Here is a 21,157-nt window from a genome sequence, read left to right as displayed (position 1 = left end):
ACATGCTGTGCTGCTGACAAGTGATTCACATGGCTGCCATGTTTTTCCAGGAAAGGTCTCATCATTAAGATCACCTTAAACACACAGCAGGTGACTTTGCTAATAAACCTGCACGCTTGTTCTGCTGCAGCTGTTGTAATGCCTCGCCGGCTCTCTCCAGCTAGTTTCACTGTGTGCTCAGCAAGCGCCAATGCATTTCTAAAAGCATAGCAACCCCTGCTGGAACAAACTTGCTTTACACCTGACAGATTCACCTGCTCCTTGCACTGTTAGGGCATTCCAGGGTGAGCTGGATAGAGCTCTTGATGTAAGTAATAACCCCTAGTAGTCCACCTGGTAATAGATGTTTAACTATATTAAAACAGTGAAGTGTAGTTGCCTCTTACAGTTTATATTGCAGACTGTGTGTGTCCTTGCCTGTGTGTGTCCTTAATAATAAAATAAAAACTATTAGCATAGTTTAACATCATGTAAACAAAGAAACTACAAAATGATCCCAAAAGTCTACCGGAAGCCGTAATACTAGTACAGTATTTCATGTTAGATTTCAAAATGTCACATTTTTCAATTTTCCTGTTTTTATTATATGGAAAACTAGCAGGTTCCATTCAACTTTATGAAGCAGTATTAGTTCATTCTATAGGGTGATGCAAAACATTTGGCCATAGCTGTATATTACCTCCTGCAACTATGTTTTATTCTGTTCCAATTGTTCTCTTCCTCTCTGAACATTTGCTTATAAAACCAGGTTCCTTAGATGTTGTTCACAGAGCCACACACAGTACCCACACCACCAGTGCAGCTGGAACAAAACAGACAAAAAGAGGCAGCTTGTGTGACAGATAATTAAAGAGAAGAAGATTAATAATGTGCTTTACTGGGACGGAAGCCAGTCTGTTTAGTTTGGGTATGTGTGGTTTTTTTTATTTTTCGGCTTATAGGATCCTCACTCTCCGGCTCTGTCTTCTCTTTCAGTTAACCTTCGAGAGGGAGAAACTTCTGCTGATGTCAAGTGACCAGGAGGACATTAATGACTGGTACCGGAGCCTGTCGTCTGCCACGAGGTAAGCAAGTCTTAACTGTCCTTGCGAGGCAGCGCCACTGACCTTGCGCAGACAAGACAAAAGTGGGAATGGATTCATTGATCAGCCAGGCCAAACATATGACAGTCTGTGCCTTAATTGAATCCCAGAAGGGGGGCAGGCCCGGTTATTATTACCAGGGTCAGCCGATCTCGCTCATTAAAAGCTCCACAGACTGTGCAGGTTTACTAGCTTTGCTAATGAGTTGATTATACAGACACCTTGACGGTGCGGCCGCGTTTTCACCTTGCCCTTTCCTCGCACAGGGGATGTTGTTAAAAGTTTAATCATGCAGCCCTGGCCAGCTCTGAGGCTTCAGGGTGGTCATTACCGGGGTCACCCTGCTGTAGAGCAGCTGACAGGATCAGTGCAGGTCACCCTGCTGTAGAGCGGCTGACAGGGTCAGTGCAGGGTCCGACACTGAGATAGAGATAGAGAGAGAGAGAGAGACACACACTCACACACACACAGGTGCACACACATACACGCTTACTGACACACACTCACAGACACACACACACACACACACACACACATAGACACGCTCACTAACCCAGACACAGACACACAGACATGCTTACTGACACACACAGAGACACACACACATAGACATGCTTATTGAGACACACATAGAGACACGCTCACAGACAGCCACGCTTACTAACACACACTCAGAGAGATATGCTCACTAACACAGACACACACACACACACATAGACATGCTTACTGACACAGACTCAGAGACACACACATAGAGAGACACGCTCACAGATACAGCCATGTTTACTGACACTCACAGAGAGACACACTCAAATTCAAACTGGCTTTATTAGCATGACAGGAGTGATCCAATGTTGCCAAAGCATGTCAACACAAATGGTACATAAAATCTAATGTTAACACATAATATCAATCCCCCCCCCCCTTAACAGAATGTAAACAATATAACACCCCCCCCCCCCCCCCGTCTAACACACTAACACAGACACACATAGAGACACAGACACAGAGAGACACGCTCACTAACACGGACTCACACAAAGACACACACACTCAGAGACAGACACACACACTGGCACACAGACAGGCTGTAGGGACCAGATGGCCCAATAATAAAATGAAAAGATCTCCTCTGTACACCTACATCCTTTTAACATATGGTGCTTTTTTACATAATAATTTCTCCTTGTCCGCTAACCCCAGCCATCACTTTGATATAGTTTTTTAGAAGTGACACTGCTACTGCTGTTGAAATGAAACGACTCGCTCCTTTCTTTTAATGATACATATTCGTCCTTATTTCTCGCTTATTGGCATGCATAATTGTTTCTTTTTAACCTCGTGGCACTTTGAATGTATTGAGGCTGAAGTGGGAAAGGGGAAGGGCAAACATGAAACGCTTCTCATTTCCAAAGCGATTTCTTTTTGTTCTTGAAGTGGAGGGAGGACGGAGGGAGCAGACCTGTTTACTGGGACTTCTTTTCCTTTTAGCAGAGCGATTTTGAGATCAGCTTTGATCTTAATATCATCTCTCCCGAAGTCACTTAAGAGGCCGGGAGCTCTTATTGTTGTTTAAATGCAGCTTCGTTTGATAAATTATTTTATTATTGTAATTATTCTACTGTGGGTTTCAGCACATTCTTTCTGTTTTGATTTTATATCTATAGATTTCTACAGCTGTGAACTTCACGCTGTCAAAAAAAAAGTTTTAAAATGTACACAGTATGTGCGAGTACACAATTGTATCAGAAAAGGGTTAGGTTTAGAGCTTGTAATTATGTTTAAGTACACATGTATTTACTCAGTAACTTGTATGCAAATATACAGTAATTAGACACTTAATGCAAAGTGTTTCCAATAATAATACAAACGCACTAATAAAATAATTTTTCATTTGACTGTACTGTACATGTTAAAACCGATGATCCTGTGTGTTCCTTGCAGGAGGTGCTTATAATATAAATGTTTAATCTTTGTCAAAATGTTTACACACTGTACCTGTGTTGAATCCCCTGTACATTCCCACTGGCATGTCCTATAGATTATATCACCTGACACAGATTCATTAAGATCTTTGCACCCAAATAACCTGAATAATAAAACTGCGGAACCTAAATCAAGCAGACGGACGTTACAGCTTGTGTCTTCTTCAGTGTGCTTGCTGTAAAACTCTTAAGGCACTCCTCTGGGTCTGTCTTACCTGCAGGTTACTTTAGGTATGATCCCAAGATCAGGGCAAGTCCTGGGACTGTGAAACTAGCACCACTAGTCTAAAACAACTTCCAATAACTAGACAAAACACCAGGGCACCGTTCTGAACATTTCTAATACAGAAAAATACAAAGTGGGTTAAATATTAACACTTTTCTTTATAGATAAATAAGAACAATTCACTGGAATTCAAAGTGCATTTTTTAATTGACTGCAGTGAGCTTTGCTAAGGGTAGTGCAGTATCTGCTCCAGCCTGCAGCCTCTAATCTAATATAAACTACTCCCCTTAGCAGAGTTAATGGCTCTGTACTCGGACACTCTGCTAAGGGTAGTGCAGTCACTCTCCAGCCTGCAGCCTCTACTCTATTCAGCATGGATCTACAACCTCACACTCACTCTATAGCCTGTGTTTCCGCTCTGTTTCCCCAGGCAGTTGAAATCCCGGAGCGCAGTGGTGCACAAGAAGGACCCCCTGACCCGGAGACCTCTGCGCCCCACTGAAGAGGCCTCCTGCTCGGGGAACGGGGAGACAGCTGCTGCCTCTGCTCCTGGAGCTCCAAGCGGTAGGAAGAGGAACCTGGTAAGAGAGCAGCCACACGGGATCCACAATAACAGCAATTCACATTGCTATAGTGCCTTTCATGACAAGGACCCCCAAGCACTTCACACACACACACACACACACACACACACACACACACTTACTTTTGTTTATAGTGTTTATGAGGACTTTGCATTGACTCTTATTATATTTGTATTTACTATTCCTAACTCCAGTCAAACAAAACTCCACACAGGGTGAAAGTCAACAACAAACAAAATATTTTCCCACTTTTAGTTTGTCTTAAAAAACAATAATGACTGTTTAATATCTGTTTAAACACTACAAGGACTTGGCCTGTGTCCTCATAAGGTAGGTTTTGTCAGACTTTCCTTCCTTATGGAGACTCTTTTTTTTGACCCCGCAAGCACTATAAACCTATCCCCCCCCCACACACACACAGCAATAAACCATTACTTTAAAAGAAAGCAGTTTTGATTGAAAAATAGGAAAGCTAAGATAGAAACGCTATTCTGTAAAAAATAAAACCGATAAGAAACTAGGGAGTGGAGAGTATGTAAAGAGGTGTGCACTGAGCTGAAAGAGGGAAGCATGGCAGTGAAAGTACCTCCCCCCTCCCACTACTCAATTGCATTCAGCAATCACAGAGATGTGTGTTACAGGAATCTTGCTACCTCTGCTCAATCACACGCTCTTTGAACCTGTTCAGAAATGCTGATGGGCATTTAGATGTGCAGACTGGGCTTTTTAAGTGGCTTCCTGTGCAGTTCAGGTATGCAGACACACAGGCTTGTTGTTGACATTGATGAATATTTATTGCATAGATTCCAGTGCTATTCTGTTGTGATTTGAGGAAACAAACAGGTAATGTAACTGAACTAGCAAGTGTGAATATAGACACTGGTAACGTGTTAAAAACTGATCATGTTCATAACCGTTTGTATGACACGATTTATAAATGACTGCATCAAAACGTTATTGTGCAAAGGAAACCAATACATCAGTGACATCTGTAATAAGTAACACTATCTATTGTACAGAAGAGCCTTTCTCTTCTTCCTATCAGGTTTATTATTACAATTTACTTTAGTTTTCCAGCTTATTTAAAATTAGATTCCTTTTCAAGATTTCCTTAAATTACGAAAGGATTATTGAACACGAGGAAACCATGTTCATCCCAGCACTACAATATATGATCTACCCCTACAGTGTGGGTTTAAACATGTAAGGGAATGAGAAAAGGCCATTCAGCCCATCAAGGAACTAATTTAAAAGCACAATCTTTTTTTTAAAATGCTACCAGTGTTTTATATCCTACAACTTCACCTGGTAGGCTATTCCATGCATTTATAATTCTCTGTAAAAAAAAGTCTACAGGAAGCCATAATAGTAGTACAGTATTTCGAAATGTCATTTTTCCTTTAAGTATATGGTGAACTACAAAGCGGTATTTAATTCAATGTGTTAACCCAACATTATTCAGTAGCTTTCATTCGACCCTATGAAGTAAAATTAGTTAATTCTATAGAGTGATGCACAACTTTTTGCCATAGCTGTACACTGATGCACTTCCACAATAGCATTGACCTTTGGTGTTGCATCATTTCCTTGGGGAGTGTGTGAGTGAGCGTTCCTGGAAGCAGCTGACAGGCAGGCAGGCAGGCAGGGGTCTGTTTTCAACCCCAAACATCTCAAAAGATTCCACGGAGTGGAGCGGGGGAGACGGACCGCACTGCATCTCAATCCAGCCTCTTTGTTTGTGTTCCCAGGGAGAGGGAGAGGAGAGGGAACATGCCGCTCACCCCGACTCCCAGCTCTCGCTTCCCGAGAGCCAAGCCGTCTCTTCAAAGAGAATCCGCCTGGCAGAAAGGTACCGCGCAGCCGATCTGTAGGTCACAGCGATCAGCGAGCGAGGATTAAACATTTATCAACCTGCTAATTGACAGGCCTGGGTTTGTGTTGGAATAGAAACATAAGACATTCTTGTAACCCACAATGCCGTGACCAGGCCTGGCTCAGACTGTGTGCTTATATTACTAAGTGTCGAAGTTCTAGTGTTTAAAAGTCAAGGTAGAACTTGAGTTCCACATATACATAGGGGTTGTATTTTATATATTTTGTTACAGTGGTTTGCAGAAGTATTCACCCCCAACCAATAATGTCACATTTTGTTGAATTACAAATAATATATGCACAGTTTTTCAAACAAACTTTTTTTATTCAAAGCTCTAGTGGTTAAACTGAACACTGTTATATGAGGAGGAGGTTAAATGTCAGCAAAACGTGCAAAGAAAATGTACAAAATGAAATTTACTGGTTGTATAAGTATTCAGCCCCTTAAGTCAGTACTTGGTAGAAGCACCTTTTGCAGCAATTACTGCTATGAGTCTTTTTGGATAGGTCTCTACTAGCTTTGCACAGTAGGATGGTGACATTTTTGCCCATTCTTCATGGGAAAATTATCCTGACAAGCTTCCCAGTCCCTGCTGAAGAGAAGCATCCCCATAACATGATGCTGCCACCACCATGCTTGACAGTTGGGATGGTGTTAACTGGGTGATGTGCAGTGTTGGGCTTGTGCCAGACGTAATGCTTCAAGTTCTGACCGAAAATGTTTGTGTCGTCTGACCACATGCTTTAAGATGAAGCTTTTTTAGTAATGGCTTCTTTCTTGCCACCTACCCATACAGTCCAGCTTTGTGTAGGGACCAACTTATTGTTGATGTGTAAACACTGACTCCCATCTCGGACACAGAACTTTGCAGATCTCTCAAGGTCATTGTTGGCTTCAGAGTGACATCCCCATCCAGTTTCCTGCTTGCCCGGCTGCTCAGTTTGGGAGGGCGACCTGATCTGGGTAGTGTCTGGGTGGTATGACGCATCTTCCACTTCTTAATGATGGACTTCACTGTGCTGAGAGGGATAATCAGCGCCTTTTCTTGTACCCTTCTCCTGCTCTGTGCCTCTCTATCACTTTATGCCTGACTTGTTTCGAAAGCACCTTGGTCTTCATGGTTGCTTATTTGGATCACTATGTGAGTTGCAGCTTGAAAGTCTTTATAAACCTGAGGGAAATTATCTACAAGTTAAACCACTTTGAGTACACACAGGCTGAAACAATTTCACTAATTGTGTGACCTTTCAAACAAATCATTTGCACCTGAGCTGATTTAGGGCTGTAGTAGCAAAGGGGTTGTTGATTACTTATGCAACTGAGATTAATCTGTTTTTCTCTGTAAATCTTACTTATTAATATTCTATGTGCATTTTTTAACTTCATCAATGTGGAGTAGTTTGTGTAGATTCTACATGTAAAGTCTAATTTGAAAGCATCGTGGAGTACGCTTAGGTGCCAAGAAAATGTGAAAACTTTGCAGGGGGGTGAATACTTCTGCAAACCACTGTACGTATCAGCAAGCTTGTACAGGATTCCAGCATTAGAAAAAAAAACAATTACATTGACACTGCATCCCAATTGTTTGTCTATAATTTTTAATAAAATCAGAGATGGAAATAAGAATCCCACGAGTTTAATAAGACACGCCTCAGCTTGCTAACTGTACATTGAGGCTAATCAAGCTTGTATTAAAAACTGGAATGGGTGAAACCACAATGCAGTCTTATTTCCATCCCTGTCATTTTTTAAATATTTGGGAAAGTATCTGTAATTACAGTTCCATGTGCTGCATTCATCAAATGTTTATTGTAAACATCCTGCATGTCTTTTCAATTCAACACTTTACACAACATTGCATTTCACTTGCTTGCTGCACTCACTAAATACCACACTGGAAATAATATGTTTAAAAAGCATCAGCCAGATGTTGCTGTTTTAAAAATTTTGCAGTGAATCATTTTTCATATTCAATAATTTGTGTATTTTAAACAGAATTGTCATAGTCAAAAATTGATAGTGGGAAATAAGCGTGATGAAATGTATACCATAAATGACAACCATCAAATATTCATTCAGATTGTGCTTTACACGTTACACACTCGTCTATTAAACTGTTCCCCAGCAGCGCTAGAAGTTTGCAATATTTCTGTGGAAATAATATCCCTGTGCTGCAGAGTTACAACAAACGAATGGAGTGACAGAAGAGTGTTCTAAACAACCTGCTTCTCCTCTCAGCCCTCAGGAACCCCAGCCAACCGCTTCCAGCTGCACAATCTTATAAGCAGGGCTCCGGGAACGAGGAGGGGATCCTGAACTCACTGCTGATCGAGGGCCAGGGGCCACACAGGGCTATGGGTTTTAACACATACAGTGTGATGCAATGAAAAATGATTTTAAGTGTATTATTACTATTTTAGTGCAATCTTATGAATGTGTGTGTGTTTTTTTTTTTTTTTCTGAAAATGTTTATTTTTATTCTTCGCAAGAATGAACCCATTTGGAAATTGCAGTAATATCCAGAGCTTGGACTGGTAGAGACTGGCAATCTCTTGAAACCAGTATGACCAGTCAGTTTAAAGTCCATTTCCTTACATGCATTTTTCTCTTAAAGGCATCTAGATTCTGTTTCCCCTTGCCATGGTTTTATTTACCAGCTGGAATTGTGAACAGGTTTAAATCTCATTATGATTTTGACATGTTCAGATTTATTTAAAGGGGGGTCCTTTCTAAATGTTTGGGTCTTAAATGCTTCTTAGGTTTAATCCGTAACTTCGGAAATAATACGCTTTCATTTTTTTTATATATATATCAATATAAGCATCATGAAAATGCTACATTTTATTACTTTATACCGTCAGAATTTGCATAAGATTCGTTATATGTTTAACAGCCCATGCTATTAAAATGATGCATCAATATTTATTCCCCTGTGAAACAGTGAGTTTGTTAAAGATTTGCAATGGAAAATGTGACTGTTTCCAGGGGGAAGATATTACCGTTGCACACGTGATCCTTTTTATACTGGCTTTGTTGTAGAAATGTCACCTTGCTCAGGCTTGCACAGAAGACCACCCCAAACATAAACATGCTGGTGACTTTATTAAACATGCCAGATATTCACAAGAACAGAGACCATGATGCACAACAATTTAAGAACATGAAACGCTCTGATAACAAACACAGGACAAAAAAGTTATTCTCATTCAGGGGCTTGAACATATCCAATTCTAGTCTATTAAATCCGACTGCAACTACTTGATTTACTTGAACTGGCTTTTAAAAGTGCTTTTTTTTTTTAAGTGTATAAATCGATGCTTCTATTTTGTTGATTTAACAATGAAGTTGTTTCACTGATTTTGTTTTAGCAGATGTAAAAGCCAAACAGGTCTTCGTCTGATGTATAAAACTGGATTTGTGGAACTTGTGTCTGTTTAACATGGTTTATTTATACACTTTTATAAAACATATGAAAGTAGACTTTATTTATTTAAATGGTTTAAGGTTACAAGTTATCACACACATTGTAAACTAAAGAAATGAATAAGAAAAACAGGAATCCTAATTATATTGCACACCAGTAATTAATTGATAAGTTCTATTAAGCATTTTAAATCATTATCTTATGCTCATGCACATGACTGTATTATGTTAGTTTAATACAGTGTCTGAATACAGTCTTACCTTTGTAAGTTCACAACGCAGTAACCAAGTAAAAGTGTCCTCTACAGACAGCTTAGCTCTATAGTGGAGATACCGGGAACAGACAGAAGTCTGTTATCCAAAGGAGATACAGAATGTCATTTTGTTTATTTTACATTTCTTTTTGCCATGCAGTTATTACATGCGTAAGTATTTTTTAAACAAACAAATCTGTTACAATACTCAAATTTCACTGATTTCTTTTTCATAACTTAATTAAAAATAACTACTGAAGGAAAGTAAATCCTGGCTGTGTGTGGTTTTTTTTGGTCCGACACTCGCTTTTAGTTCAGAACATGAAGAATGTCTCTGAAAAAAAGTGTGTCCTTTAAACTGTCCTAATCCTTCCATTCATTTATCTATACTTGTACATATGTAAAACACAGCAAGGAGGGGATTGATTTCCATTCACTCTGCTTGAAAGGAGTTTTACTATACAGCTATTATAACTGCAATTCCTACAGTAGTCCACTAGATGGAGCCAGTAGTACAAATGTCAACTTAATTGTATAATTTTTCATTGTGATGATGATGGTGATGATTAATAAAACTTTATTTCATGTTAAATGAAGGCGCAATAATGCAACTCTTTCTGAAATCTGGTTTACAGAAGACGGCAAGGCTAAGATTTTGTGAGCTGCTTGTAATCGATAGTGTAGTTTTTTTATTTTTATTTTTTGTGAAAGGAAATCTGAACTAACTTGTTACTGAAGAGACTGCATGCCAGTCTGCTGATCAGGAGGTTCTGCCTCTGAACAGCAGCTGATTGTGCAGCTTAGGTGGTTTTACTAGATGTGTTTTTACAGCATCAAATAAAACCAAGAATGAACATACATTATTTACAGGTCAGGCTACACTGCAATATGCTTTTTTGGTAAAAGCACATTTTTCTGTCAATATCATTATTTTATGAGCGAAGTTCTTTATACATCAGAGCGAAGTGCTTCCATCAGTACCGTCCACATGTATCCTTTAAAAAAGAAACCGCTGTTTATATTCATGCTGTAAATAATATTACAACATTAGCCAAGACAGTTTATTCTATTAAACAAATATTGCGTGGATCTTTGCATACATACGATCTTGTATGTGTGTGTATATATAGGTATGTTTGTGTATTTACACATGCATGGTTATATAGATGTATGTGTTCTCCCTTTAATGTAGCAACTTTCCTCTTGTTTCATGCAGTCTATTTGTTTTTATAAGTCCCTGGAACTGTTTTTGTATTTTCTTATGTCAATAATTGCGTTCTCCATCTTGTACATGCACATTTTTAAATTGCAAGTTTGTTAAGAAAGAAAAAGAAAATTGCTGCTGAGCAATAAAAACATCAGCGTGAAGTCAAGCAGCCGACACTACTTACCCGACTCAAAGTCCTTCTGCAGTCATTCAAAAATGGATTCCAGCAAAGTACCCTTCATCTCCATCTGTATAGACTTTGTGTGTGTTGAGGACAGCTTGGGTGAACTGGAAACTCCATCGGCTGACGGGATTTGAACCATGGCCCCCTGAGGGGACAGGCTTTACCCCTTATGAAAAAATTACATATTGCATATGTATTGAAATATATTTTAATCCACTATATTTTGAAAGAATATATCAGAAAATACATTTTATTCAGTATGTTTTGTAAGATGGTAATATATTATTCCAAAGTATTACACCACATATATTTTAATATATATTTAAAATATCCTGCATTGAATAGACCAGGGAAACATGCAGTATATTTTTATAATTTAAGTACATATATCTTTCTGTGTATTAAAAAATATATTCTCAAACGTGTTTATATATAGTGATGCACAATGAAAAGGCAACAGTCTGAGTTTTACATCAGTAGCTCATTGGGAACATACATAATGTCATTTACATTTTAAATAGTGAGCAGATAGGTTTGTTGATTGTTTGAGTAGTATTGTTCCTTGAGAACAAAATACTGAGCTCAAGTCATGTGATTTCATAAAACCGGCAGGTGCTCAGTGTTTGGTGTTTGAGTTGAATTAAAATTGCCAAAATGAGTCGATTTAAGAATCTGTATAAATAGCCATTCGAAAAGACATGATTTTAATAATGCAAGAACAGTGAAAACTACGACCATGCCCCACTTGAGTAATGAAGATCGCCTGGTTGCTATCGGCATGATTGAAGACGGCCTGTCTGTGAGAGAAGTTGACCGGAAAATGAGATGTTCTGCTACAACAATCAGCAGACTAGTCTAGAGAAACCAGGAAACCGGCTCTGTTTTGCATGTTGCCGATATATCCAACATATCACTTGCGGTGGATGGAGTATGTATGCAATAAGGCCTGACAGGGTGTCCGTATACGTCGAATATACAGACGCCTCGGGGCGTTGTGACATATTTGAAATGTAAAACTGTCCAAAGCACCTTTAACCATTGTTCCATAGTCCAATTTCTGTGTTCCTGTGCACATTTTAGCCTTTTAGTCTTGTTCCCCTTTCTTAACAGAAGTATTCTTACTGCAACACATCCTTTAAGTCCTGATTTCAAGAGTGACCTTTGTACTGTTGATGGATGGACAATGACACCTGTGCTTTCTGCCACTTCTGTTGTCAGTTCAATGCATGTCTTCTTTCTATTCCTTAAGGATATCCTTGTTAGACAGCTTTTTGGGTCATCCAGTCCTGGGTTTGTCAATTAAAGATGATGTTTCTCTGTACTTGTTGATTATGCTTCAGATACCATACCTTGCCTTGAAAATCGAGATATTTCACTCAATGTTTTTCCTTCTTTATGCAAGTCAAGGTTGTTATAATAGTAGAAAACACTACTGGAGGCTTTGATTAAATTGTTGATGCTTATAATGCATCAGAGTAGAAAAATGCAACATGTTTAAGACTTTTGCACAGCAGTATATATATATATATATATATATATATATATATATATATATATATATATATAAACATTTATATACATATATTTAGAGATATCCATATTAAAATGTAAAAGTTTTGCATCACCCTATAGAATTAACACATTTTGCTTCATAAAGTCAAATGAAACCTGCTGAATAATAAAAATGTTATGTTAACATATTGAATTACATACCGCTTATACTAATGAAAAAAATGACAAAAAGTGAAAAATGTGACATTTCGAAATCTAACATGAAACACTGTAAATGTAAAGGAACAACACATTTTCTGCTTAGGGCTGGTCATTTTACAGTAATGCAGCGTAATTACAAGAGTAGCCAATCACCTTCGGGATAACATGGTTATCCCTCTGCCTTCAAAAATGCCTCTATCACTCCCCCTCCTCAAAAAACCTAAACCTAAACCAAACCAAAAGATCTATCCCTCGACCCCACCTCCCTCCAGAGCTACCGTCCTGTCTCCCTCCTACCCTTCCTCTCCAAAACCCTCGAGCGGACTGTACACCGCCAGCTCTCTGCTTTCCTGTCCAACCACTCTCTGCTTGACCCTCTCCAATCTGGCTTCCGCTCTGCTCACTCCACTGAAACCGCCCTCCTGTCTGTCACCAACTCACTTAAGTGTGCCCGAGCTGCCTCTCTCTTCTCTTTCCTAATTCTCCTCGACCTCTCTGCTGCCTTTGACACTGTTGATCACTCTATTCTACTATCATCTCTTGCTGACCTGGGGATCTCTGGCACTGCTCTGGCCTGGTTCTCCTCCTACCTCTCCAACCGCACTTACCAGGTAACCTGGCGTGGAGCAATCTCCACACCTCACCCTCTCTTAACTGGAGTCCCCCAAGGGTCAGTCTTGGGTCCTCTCCTGTTCTCTCTCTACACCCACTCCCTGGGCCCCCTCATCGCATCCTATGGTTTCTCATACCATTTCTATGCTGATGATGCTCAGATTTTCCTCTCCTTCCCCACCTCTGACTCCACCATCTCCTCCCGTATCTCTACCTGTCTGTCTGCTATTTCCTCCTGGATGCACTCGCATCACCTCAAACTCAACCTCTCTAAATCTGACCTCCTTTTCTTTCCCTCCTCCTCCCCCTCCTCTGATCTCTCTATCTCTGTTCCTCTGGAATCTACCACACTCTCTCCCTCTTCCTCCGCTAAGAACCTTGGAGTCACCCTGGACCCCTGCCTCTCTTATTCCCAGCACATCTCCACTCTGGCACGCACTTGCCGATTCTTCCTGAGCAACATCCGAAGAATCCGACCCTTCCTCACCAACTATGCTACCCAGCTCCTGGTCCAGGCCCTGATACTCTCCCGCCTAGACTACTGCAACTCCCTCCTGGCTGGCCTCCCTGCGTCCGCCACCCATCCGCTCCAGCTCATCCAGAACTCTGCTGCCCGCCTGGTGTTCTCTCTGCCTCGCTTCGCCCACGCTACTCCACTACTCCGCTCGCTCCACTGGCTCCCGATCACCGCTCGCATCCAGTTCAAGACTCTTGTACTAGCCTACAGATGCCTTGACCAGACTGCACCCAGCTACCTCCAGACCCTCATCTCTCCCTACACCCCCACTCGACCTCTCCGCTCCACCTGCACTAGAAGACTAGCTCTACCTCCGCTACGCTCCCCTGCCTCCAGAGCCCACTCCTTCTCCACCCTTGCTCCGCAGTGGTGGAATGACCTTCCTACAGATGTCAGGACTGCCCAGTCCCTGACCACATTCCGGCGCCTCCTTAAGACTCACCTCTTCAAAGAGCACCTGTAGAACTCCTCTGTTTGTATCCTGGGACACTATCACCCTTCATGTAAATGTGCTTTATTTTGCTCTTATCTGCCCCCTATTTTACTGCATTTAATCCTGTACTTCAGAATACTGTAATCTGCCAAGTGTTTAACCTGTAGTACTTTGTATTTAATCACATCCTGATGTAACTATCACTATTTAATCATATCCTGATGTAACTATCACTATTATCTGCTGTATTATTGAATTGTGGTTTGTCACACTTGTACCTTGCTTGAACAAAAGTTATTGTATTCTTGCTCTTATTGTATTACTTGTATTGTAACACTTGAAATGTATTTGCTTACGATTGTAAGTCGCCCTGGATAAGGGCGTCTGCTAAGAAATAAATAATAATAATAATAACATCTTTTTAATTTCAGAGATGAAATACGTTTTTAAAAAATCAAGACTACGGAAAATTGCAAATCACGGCGGTGAGATATTTTCTTCTACGGTGCAAATACAGATTTGCTGAGTGCTGCTGTCTTCTTGAGACAGATGATATTGACCGTGACACGGTTCAGTTTGCATTTACAATGTACACAATTATTTTATTTTTTTTTCTAATTATATTTATTTCAGTTTTACACTAGAATATTGAGTTACCATAGCTAATATTAGATTCAATTGCATATTAGTTACAGGGGGGTTACCTCTAAATTAAAGGGGGGTTACCTCTAAATCTCTCAGGCTCTGAAACCGCTGGTTGGTGCTCGTCTCAGAGATTCCGGGTCTATCCATCTTTCACTAGACTTTACCCAATGCCAAGTCCATATACCGCCATGAATTGGGCGGGAATGGCAGATGGCAACTTTTAAATGCATAATTTATTACACATACTATTTTCTTTAAATTCATTGGTTCTCATTTCGTTTTCAGCGATCTGATTGGCCAAATTAGTATGTGTAATAATTAGAATTACAACATGTACTAAAGTCAAATGAGAAAGTGTACTAAATAATGCTTTCTTGACCCGGATGGCCTTCCATAGTTTTCCTCACTGGAACACACTGGAATGGAATGCGTGTATTTTTGTAAAGGCCTAAAGGGCTGTATTACCCCCCCTTACTGGAAGGCCACACTCCTCGCTACACCAATTATCTCTGCTGTCAGGGTGGAATTGGATATCATTTATGCAAAGGTTTTAATTAAAATGTTTTAAATATTAAAACAATTTAAATTAGAAAATGTAAAAATAATAATAAATGAACTGAATTTAATTTAATTGAAAAGAACCGTATCCTGTCCGCAGATTATTTAGCATGGGTTCCTCGGTGCAGTCTGTGTGCTGGACTGACAGCAAGCATGAAATAATCACTGAGCAAGGACAGACAGTGACACAGAGGGAAGAAATCTGGAGTCCTTATTGTCATCATTTTTCTTTCTGCACATCCTACGCGTTATTTAACCATTTACTGATTATGAGAGATTAGGTCATGTGTGTTTGTTTGGCAGATTAAGCATTACTGACGCAGTGAGCAGTTGGCCACTGAAATATGGGTAACACTATCAAAGAATGCTCGCAAATTCATAATGCATTCCCGCTGAATATTATTATTATCATTATTTATTTTTTAGCAGGCGCTTTTATCCAGGGCGACTTACAGTTGTTACAAAATATCACAATACAAAATATCACATTACAGATATGGTAAGTTATAAAGTACAATACAATCAGTAGAAAATAAAATCAAATTAAAATAAGAGCAAAATAAGGAATACAGTAAATAATTACCTTTAAGAGCGAGTTCAACTAAGAGCAGTTAAACATAGTAAAAATATTTGCTTATAATATTTCCATTAAGAGCAAGTAGTAAGTACAATAAATGGATAAGAATGATTTCAAATAAGAACAATTACAAAAAATGTGAATAGATACCTTTCATAGTAAAATCAAGTACAAGATACAGAAAATAGTTATAATTAAGAGCAGTGGTAGAATACGGCAAAGTATGGAGCAGTTCAGTGCAAGTACAAGCTGATGCAAGTACTGGAACAATTGGGTGCCATATCGTTCAGTGTAGTCGAGAGTTGTGAGATTTACAGATGCTGTCTGAACAGGTGTGTCTTGAGGAGGCGCCGGAAGGTGGTCAGGGACGGAGCAGTCCTGATATCCGTGGGCAAGTCGTTCCACCACTGAGGGGCAAAAGGTGGAGAAGGAAGCAGGGGAGTGGAGGGGGTTGGGGGGCAGGGGTACAGCTAATCTGCCGGTGGCAGAGGAATGGAGAAGGTGAGAGGGGGTGTAGGGAGAAGAAAGGTCAAGACAGCAATAGGCAAGTACAAGAGTTTTGAATTGGATGCGAGCGGTGATAGGGATCCAGTGCAGAGAGTGGAGCAGCAATGTAGCGTGGGAGAAACGAGGCAGGGAAAAGACAAGGCGTGCAGCAGAGTTTTGGATGAGCTGGAGTGGACGGGTAGCAGAGGCAGGAAGGCCGGCTAGGAGGGAGTTGCAGTAGTCAAGCGGGACAGTACCAGGGTCTGAACTAGGAGATGTGTGAAGTAGTCGGTGAGGAAGGGGCGAATTCTGCATATGTTGCTGAGGAAGAAGCGACAGGAGCATGCCAGAGTAGAGATGTGCTGTGAGTAGGAGAGGGAGGGGTCGAGGGTGACACCGAGGTTCTTGGTGGATGAGGAGGGAGAGAGGGTGGTGGATTCAAGAGGAATAGAGAGAGAGATCAGTGGTGGGGGAGGAAGAGGGGGGGAGAAAAAGAGGAGGAGGAGGAGGTGGTCGAGAGGCAGGTAGAGATACGGGATGTCGGGCCAGAGGGGGGGAAAGGAGAGGAAGATCTGGGCATCACCAGCATAGAAGTGATACGAGAAGCCATGGGAGGAGATGAGGGGACCCAGGGACCGAGTGTAGAGAGAAAACAGGAGGGTCCCAGGACTGAGCCTTGGGGGACTCCTGTCGAAAGAGAGGGTGAGCCACGCCAGGACACCTGGCACGTGTGTTCAGAGAGGTAGGAGGAGAACCAGGCAAGAGCTGTGTGGACAGTCCCAGGTCAGCGGGGGAGGACAGGAGACTAGAATGGTCGACCATGTCAAAGGCTGTAGAGAGAGAGAAGGAGGTGGAACAGGTAGAGAATAGAGAGTTAGTGACAGAGAGAAGTGCAGTTTCAGTGGAGTGTGTTGGGCAAAAACCAGATTGGAGGGGGTCGAGCAGAGAGCTGGCAGTGTACCTCTCGCTCAAGGGATTTAGAGAAGAAAGGGAGGAGGGAGACAGGACGGTAGTTCTGGAGGGATGAGGGATCAAGGGAGGTTGTTTTTTTTTACGATGGTGGTGATGCAGGCCTGTTTGAAGGCAGAGGGGAAACAGCCAGAGAGCAGAGAGGTGTTGAGAAGAAAGGAAATGAAAGGGAGTGGAGCAGGTGCAGCAAGAATAACACCTGAATATCTTATACCCTTCCTCTAAGTTCTGAAATAATTCATTTTGAATTGTCCGTATTCATTCCATGTTCCTTTGCACAAATAATGTTGATCACGTATAAGGCATGCAAGTGTTACTAAGATATATGAAAAATAAATACTTAATGTAATTTTCAGTATGTAACTGCAGTTTCATTTAACATCCCTTGCATAACTAATGTAAACCACAAAATAATACTGAGTGGAATCAAGTATATTATATATCTGTTATAGGAGACTGTGTGGTCCAGTGGTTAAAGAAACAGGCTTATAACCAGGAGGTCCCTGCTTCAAATTCTGGCTCACTCATTGACTCACTGTGTAACCCTGAGCAAGTCACTTAACCTCCTTGTGCTCCGTCTTTCGGGTGAGACGTAGTTGTAAGTGACTATGCAGCTGATGCATAGTTCACACACCCTAGTCTCTGTAGGTCGCCTTGGATAAAGCTGTCTGCTAAATAAACAAATAATAAAAATTCTATCTATCTATCTATCTATCTATCTATCTATCTATCTATCTATCTATCTATCTATCTATCTATCTATATATATATATTTTTTTTTTCTCAATGCATCAAGTAAGCATAAACTGTGCACTTGTTATACACAGCTGTATAAATACTGTAATGGATAGTAGCATCGGCTTCTGCAGACAGCTGCAATAAAACAGGGTTAGTATGCATGCATGTTGAGGCTTCTGATACACATGTAATCCAATACTCGGATTGTCTTGTCGGCAGGTATTAAATGAATCAAAAACACACCTGTTTATTAATGTGTTGATTTTAAAACAAGAAAAGCTGCCTCAATGGCAATTAACTTCTGCGGTGAGGCCAACTGGAAGTGAATTTTCCTCTCATTCCGTACCGAGGCTGCAAACTGACAATGAAAATATGTTGCAAAACTAGCAAATCCAACTGATTCGTCATCGTACGGTGACCATATGGCTCCATGTTCACCGGGACAGTTTGGGACAGTTCAGGTTTTTCAACTCGCAACTCAATGCATTCTGGTACGTCTTACCTGTCTCAGGTACCATTCTTACCTTTAAAAGCAGCAGGACTACGCTTACCAGAATGCATTGGGTTGTGAGTTGAAAAGCCAGAACAGTCCCGGTGAACATGGAGCCATATGGTCACCTTATATAAATATGATCTTTTTTTGTTTGTTTGTTTTTTAAATCTAACAAGAGCTACCGCTGTGGGAACTGGGATATGTATTTCTTTGTGAGTTTAATCAGAGGTTACACCTTTGCCCAGGACTAGAATCCTACAATGCACTGCAGGGATGAGGCAATTCTGAGGCAACACTGATCTCCAGGTGTGTGTTTGTGTGTGTGTTTGAAATGGTCATAAAATGAAAACTGGTTTTGAAAATGGCTAAGAAATAATAATAATAATAATAATAATAATAATAATAATAATAATAATAATAATAATAATAATAATAAATAAATAAATAAAAAGCAAAAACCTTTTTTATTTTGTACAGTATTATAGTAGTAGTATTGGTTATGCGTGCCTGCCCCCTTGTGGTCATGTTCAGGAAGTGCATTTCTCTGCAGTTCAAGCTGCTTTTTTACTGCGTTCTACTCCACAGACACCAGGTTAAACAGAAGGAGGTGTCGTTCCCTGGTCCTGTGTGCAGGTCTGCCGTGTTGAAGAGGTCGATACGGAGCTGTAGGAGACCACACTGTCAGCAGCAGCTGCACACACAGAAATGCATGACCATTTAATCACCTTGTGTACGATTCAAACTCAGATAACCGTTTTGTACGTTTTAATGAACTGAAGAACATAAGAACATAAAAAAGTTTACAAACGAAAGGAAGTCATTCAGCCCATCTTGCTCGTTTGGTTGTTAGTAGCTTATTGATCCCAGAATCTCATCAAGCAGCTTCTTGAAGGATCCCAGGGTGTCAGCTTCAACAACATTACTGGGGAGTTGGTTCCAGACCCTCACAATTCTCTGTGTAAAAAAGTGCCTCCTATTTTCTGTTCTGAATGCCCCTTTATCTAATCTCCATTTATGACCCCTGGGTTGACATTGTCAGTACCGTTTAGAATTGTGAATGCTTGAATCAGATCACCACGTAGTCTTCTTTGTTTAAGACTGAATAGATTCAATTATTAGGTCGGCCAGGGTGTCCTCGGCTTACCGCACACCAGCGACCCCTGTAGTCTGGCCGGGCGCCTGCGGGCTTGCCTGTAAGCTGCCCAGAGCTGCATTGTCCTCTGACGCTGTAACTCAGTCTGGGTTGGCTGCATGGCGGGCCTGCAGAGCGAAAAGCGGTCAGCTGATGGCACACACTTCGGAGGACAGCGTGTGCTCGTCTTCGCCGCTCCCGATTCAGCACGGGGGTGGTAGCGGTGAACTGAGCCTAAATACAATTGGCCATTTCAAACTGGGAGAAAAACAGGGTAAAATTATTATTTAGCAGACGCCTTTATCCAAGGCGACTTAGAGACTAGGGTGTGTGAACTATGCATCAGCTGCAGAGTCACTTACAATTACGTCTCACCCGAAAGACGGAGCACAAGGAGGTTAAGTGACTTGCTCAGGATCACACAGTGAGTCAGTGGCTGGGGGGGATTTGAATCGGGGCTTTTCTGGTTACAAGCCTTTTTCTTTAACCACTGGACCACACAGCTTCCTATCAATTGGTGACTACTAAATAAAAAAAAGAAAGCTACTTTAAATCGAAAATGCGCTGCGTTTAGGAAGTCATTGGATTAGTTACTGCACCTGAAGGCCTCAGCGTCTAAATACTTTACATGAACTGTATCTAATTACTGTGTATTTGTATAGTAGTTACTTAGTAAATACATGTGTACTTACACGTTATTACAGTGTTATTGTGCATAGTTACGATGTACCTCTTCTCGATAGTACATTTTCTTATGTTCTGTTCTGTACCGGAATCACCTGCAATTTTAAAACTGTCACCAGATGGCGCCAGTTCCTTACAAATGAGATTCACGAACACGTTCTGTAAACTCTATTGCTGTTTTGTACCGACTAACTAGCACGGGAGCACTGCTTCAGCAACATTAAAAATGAGTCCCAGCTGTTTGATGTGATTAAAGCCGGTCAAATCTAAAGATTTGGGTTTTTTTCAAGAAGAAAGTTTTCCCCAGTTTGATTATCTATTTCTATTTAGGCCTTTTATACATCTCATCTTTATTGAGCCAACCCATAGTCCTTTGTACCACAATATAGATGCAAGCCTTGTCTGTGTGTGTGTTTGAAATGGTTTGTAGTGACTGGTTCAGTAGTACAGCACAGTTTCCTCAATGATCTCCAGGTGTGTGTGTATGTGCGTGCGTACGTGTGTGTGTGTGTGTGTGTGTGTGTGTGTGTGTGTGTGTGTGTGTGTGTTTGAAATGGTTTGTAGTGACAGTAGGCAGCAGTCAGTTTCCTCACTCATCTCCAGTGTTTGATGTTGTTTGAGCTCAGTCTCTGTCCCTCCCAGACTGATGCAAAGCCGGCTGCTCCTGTGATGTAGAAGTTCACAGTCCTCCGGGGCCCTGCTGTCAGAACAGCACTGGAGAGATCCGACACACTGCAGCCAGGCCGGGCTTCCTTACAAACCGCTCTGCTGTAACTTTATTA

General features: G+C 40.9%; 1 protein-coding gene across 4 annotated transcripts in view; it reads left to right on the top strand.

Annotated features, from left to right (window-relative positions):
* The window catches only part of arhgef39 (Rho guanine nucleotide exchange factor (GEF) 39), a 62,574-nt gene extending 52,878 nt beyond the window's left edge, over positions 1-9,696 (top strand). For 3 of the 4 annotated variants that reach the window (XM_058986362.1, XM_058986361.1, XM_058986359.1), the window contains 4 exons: positions 976-1,064; positions 3,724-3,874; positions 5,605-5,726; positions 7,989-9,696. In XM_058986362.1, the coding sequence (XP_058842345.1) occupies positions 976-1,064; positions 3,724-3,874; positions 5,605-5,726; positions 7,989-8,034 (408 nt within the window). In that variant the 3' untranslated portion in view covers positions 8,035-9,696. The remainder of the gene's footprint in view (positions 1-975; positions 1,065-3,723; positions 3,875-5,604; positions 5,727-7,988) is intronic. The other variant, XM_034032749.3, reaches the window with a different exon arrangement.
* The last annotated feature ends 11,461 nt before the right edge of the window (positions 9,697-21,157 follow it).

This window comes from Acipenser ruthenus, chromosome 14 (assembly GCF_902713425.1).
Source record: "Acipenser ruthenus chromosome 14, fAciRut3.2 maternal haplotype, whole genome shotgun sequence".
In the NCBI taxonomy this organism is placed as follows: Eukaryota; Metazoa; Chordata; class Actinopteri; order Acipenseriformes; family Acipenseridae; genus Acipenser; species Acipenser ruthenus.
This window is presented reverse-complemented; position numbering and strand designations above follow the sequence as displayed.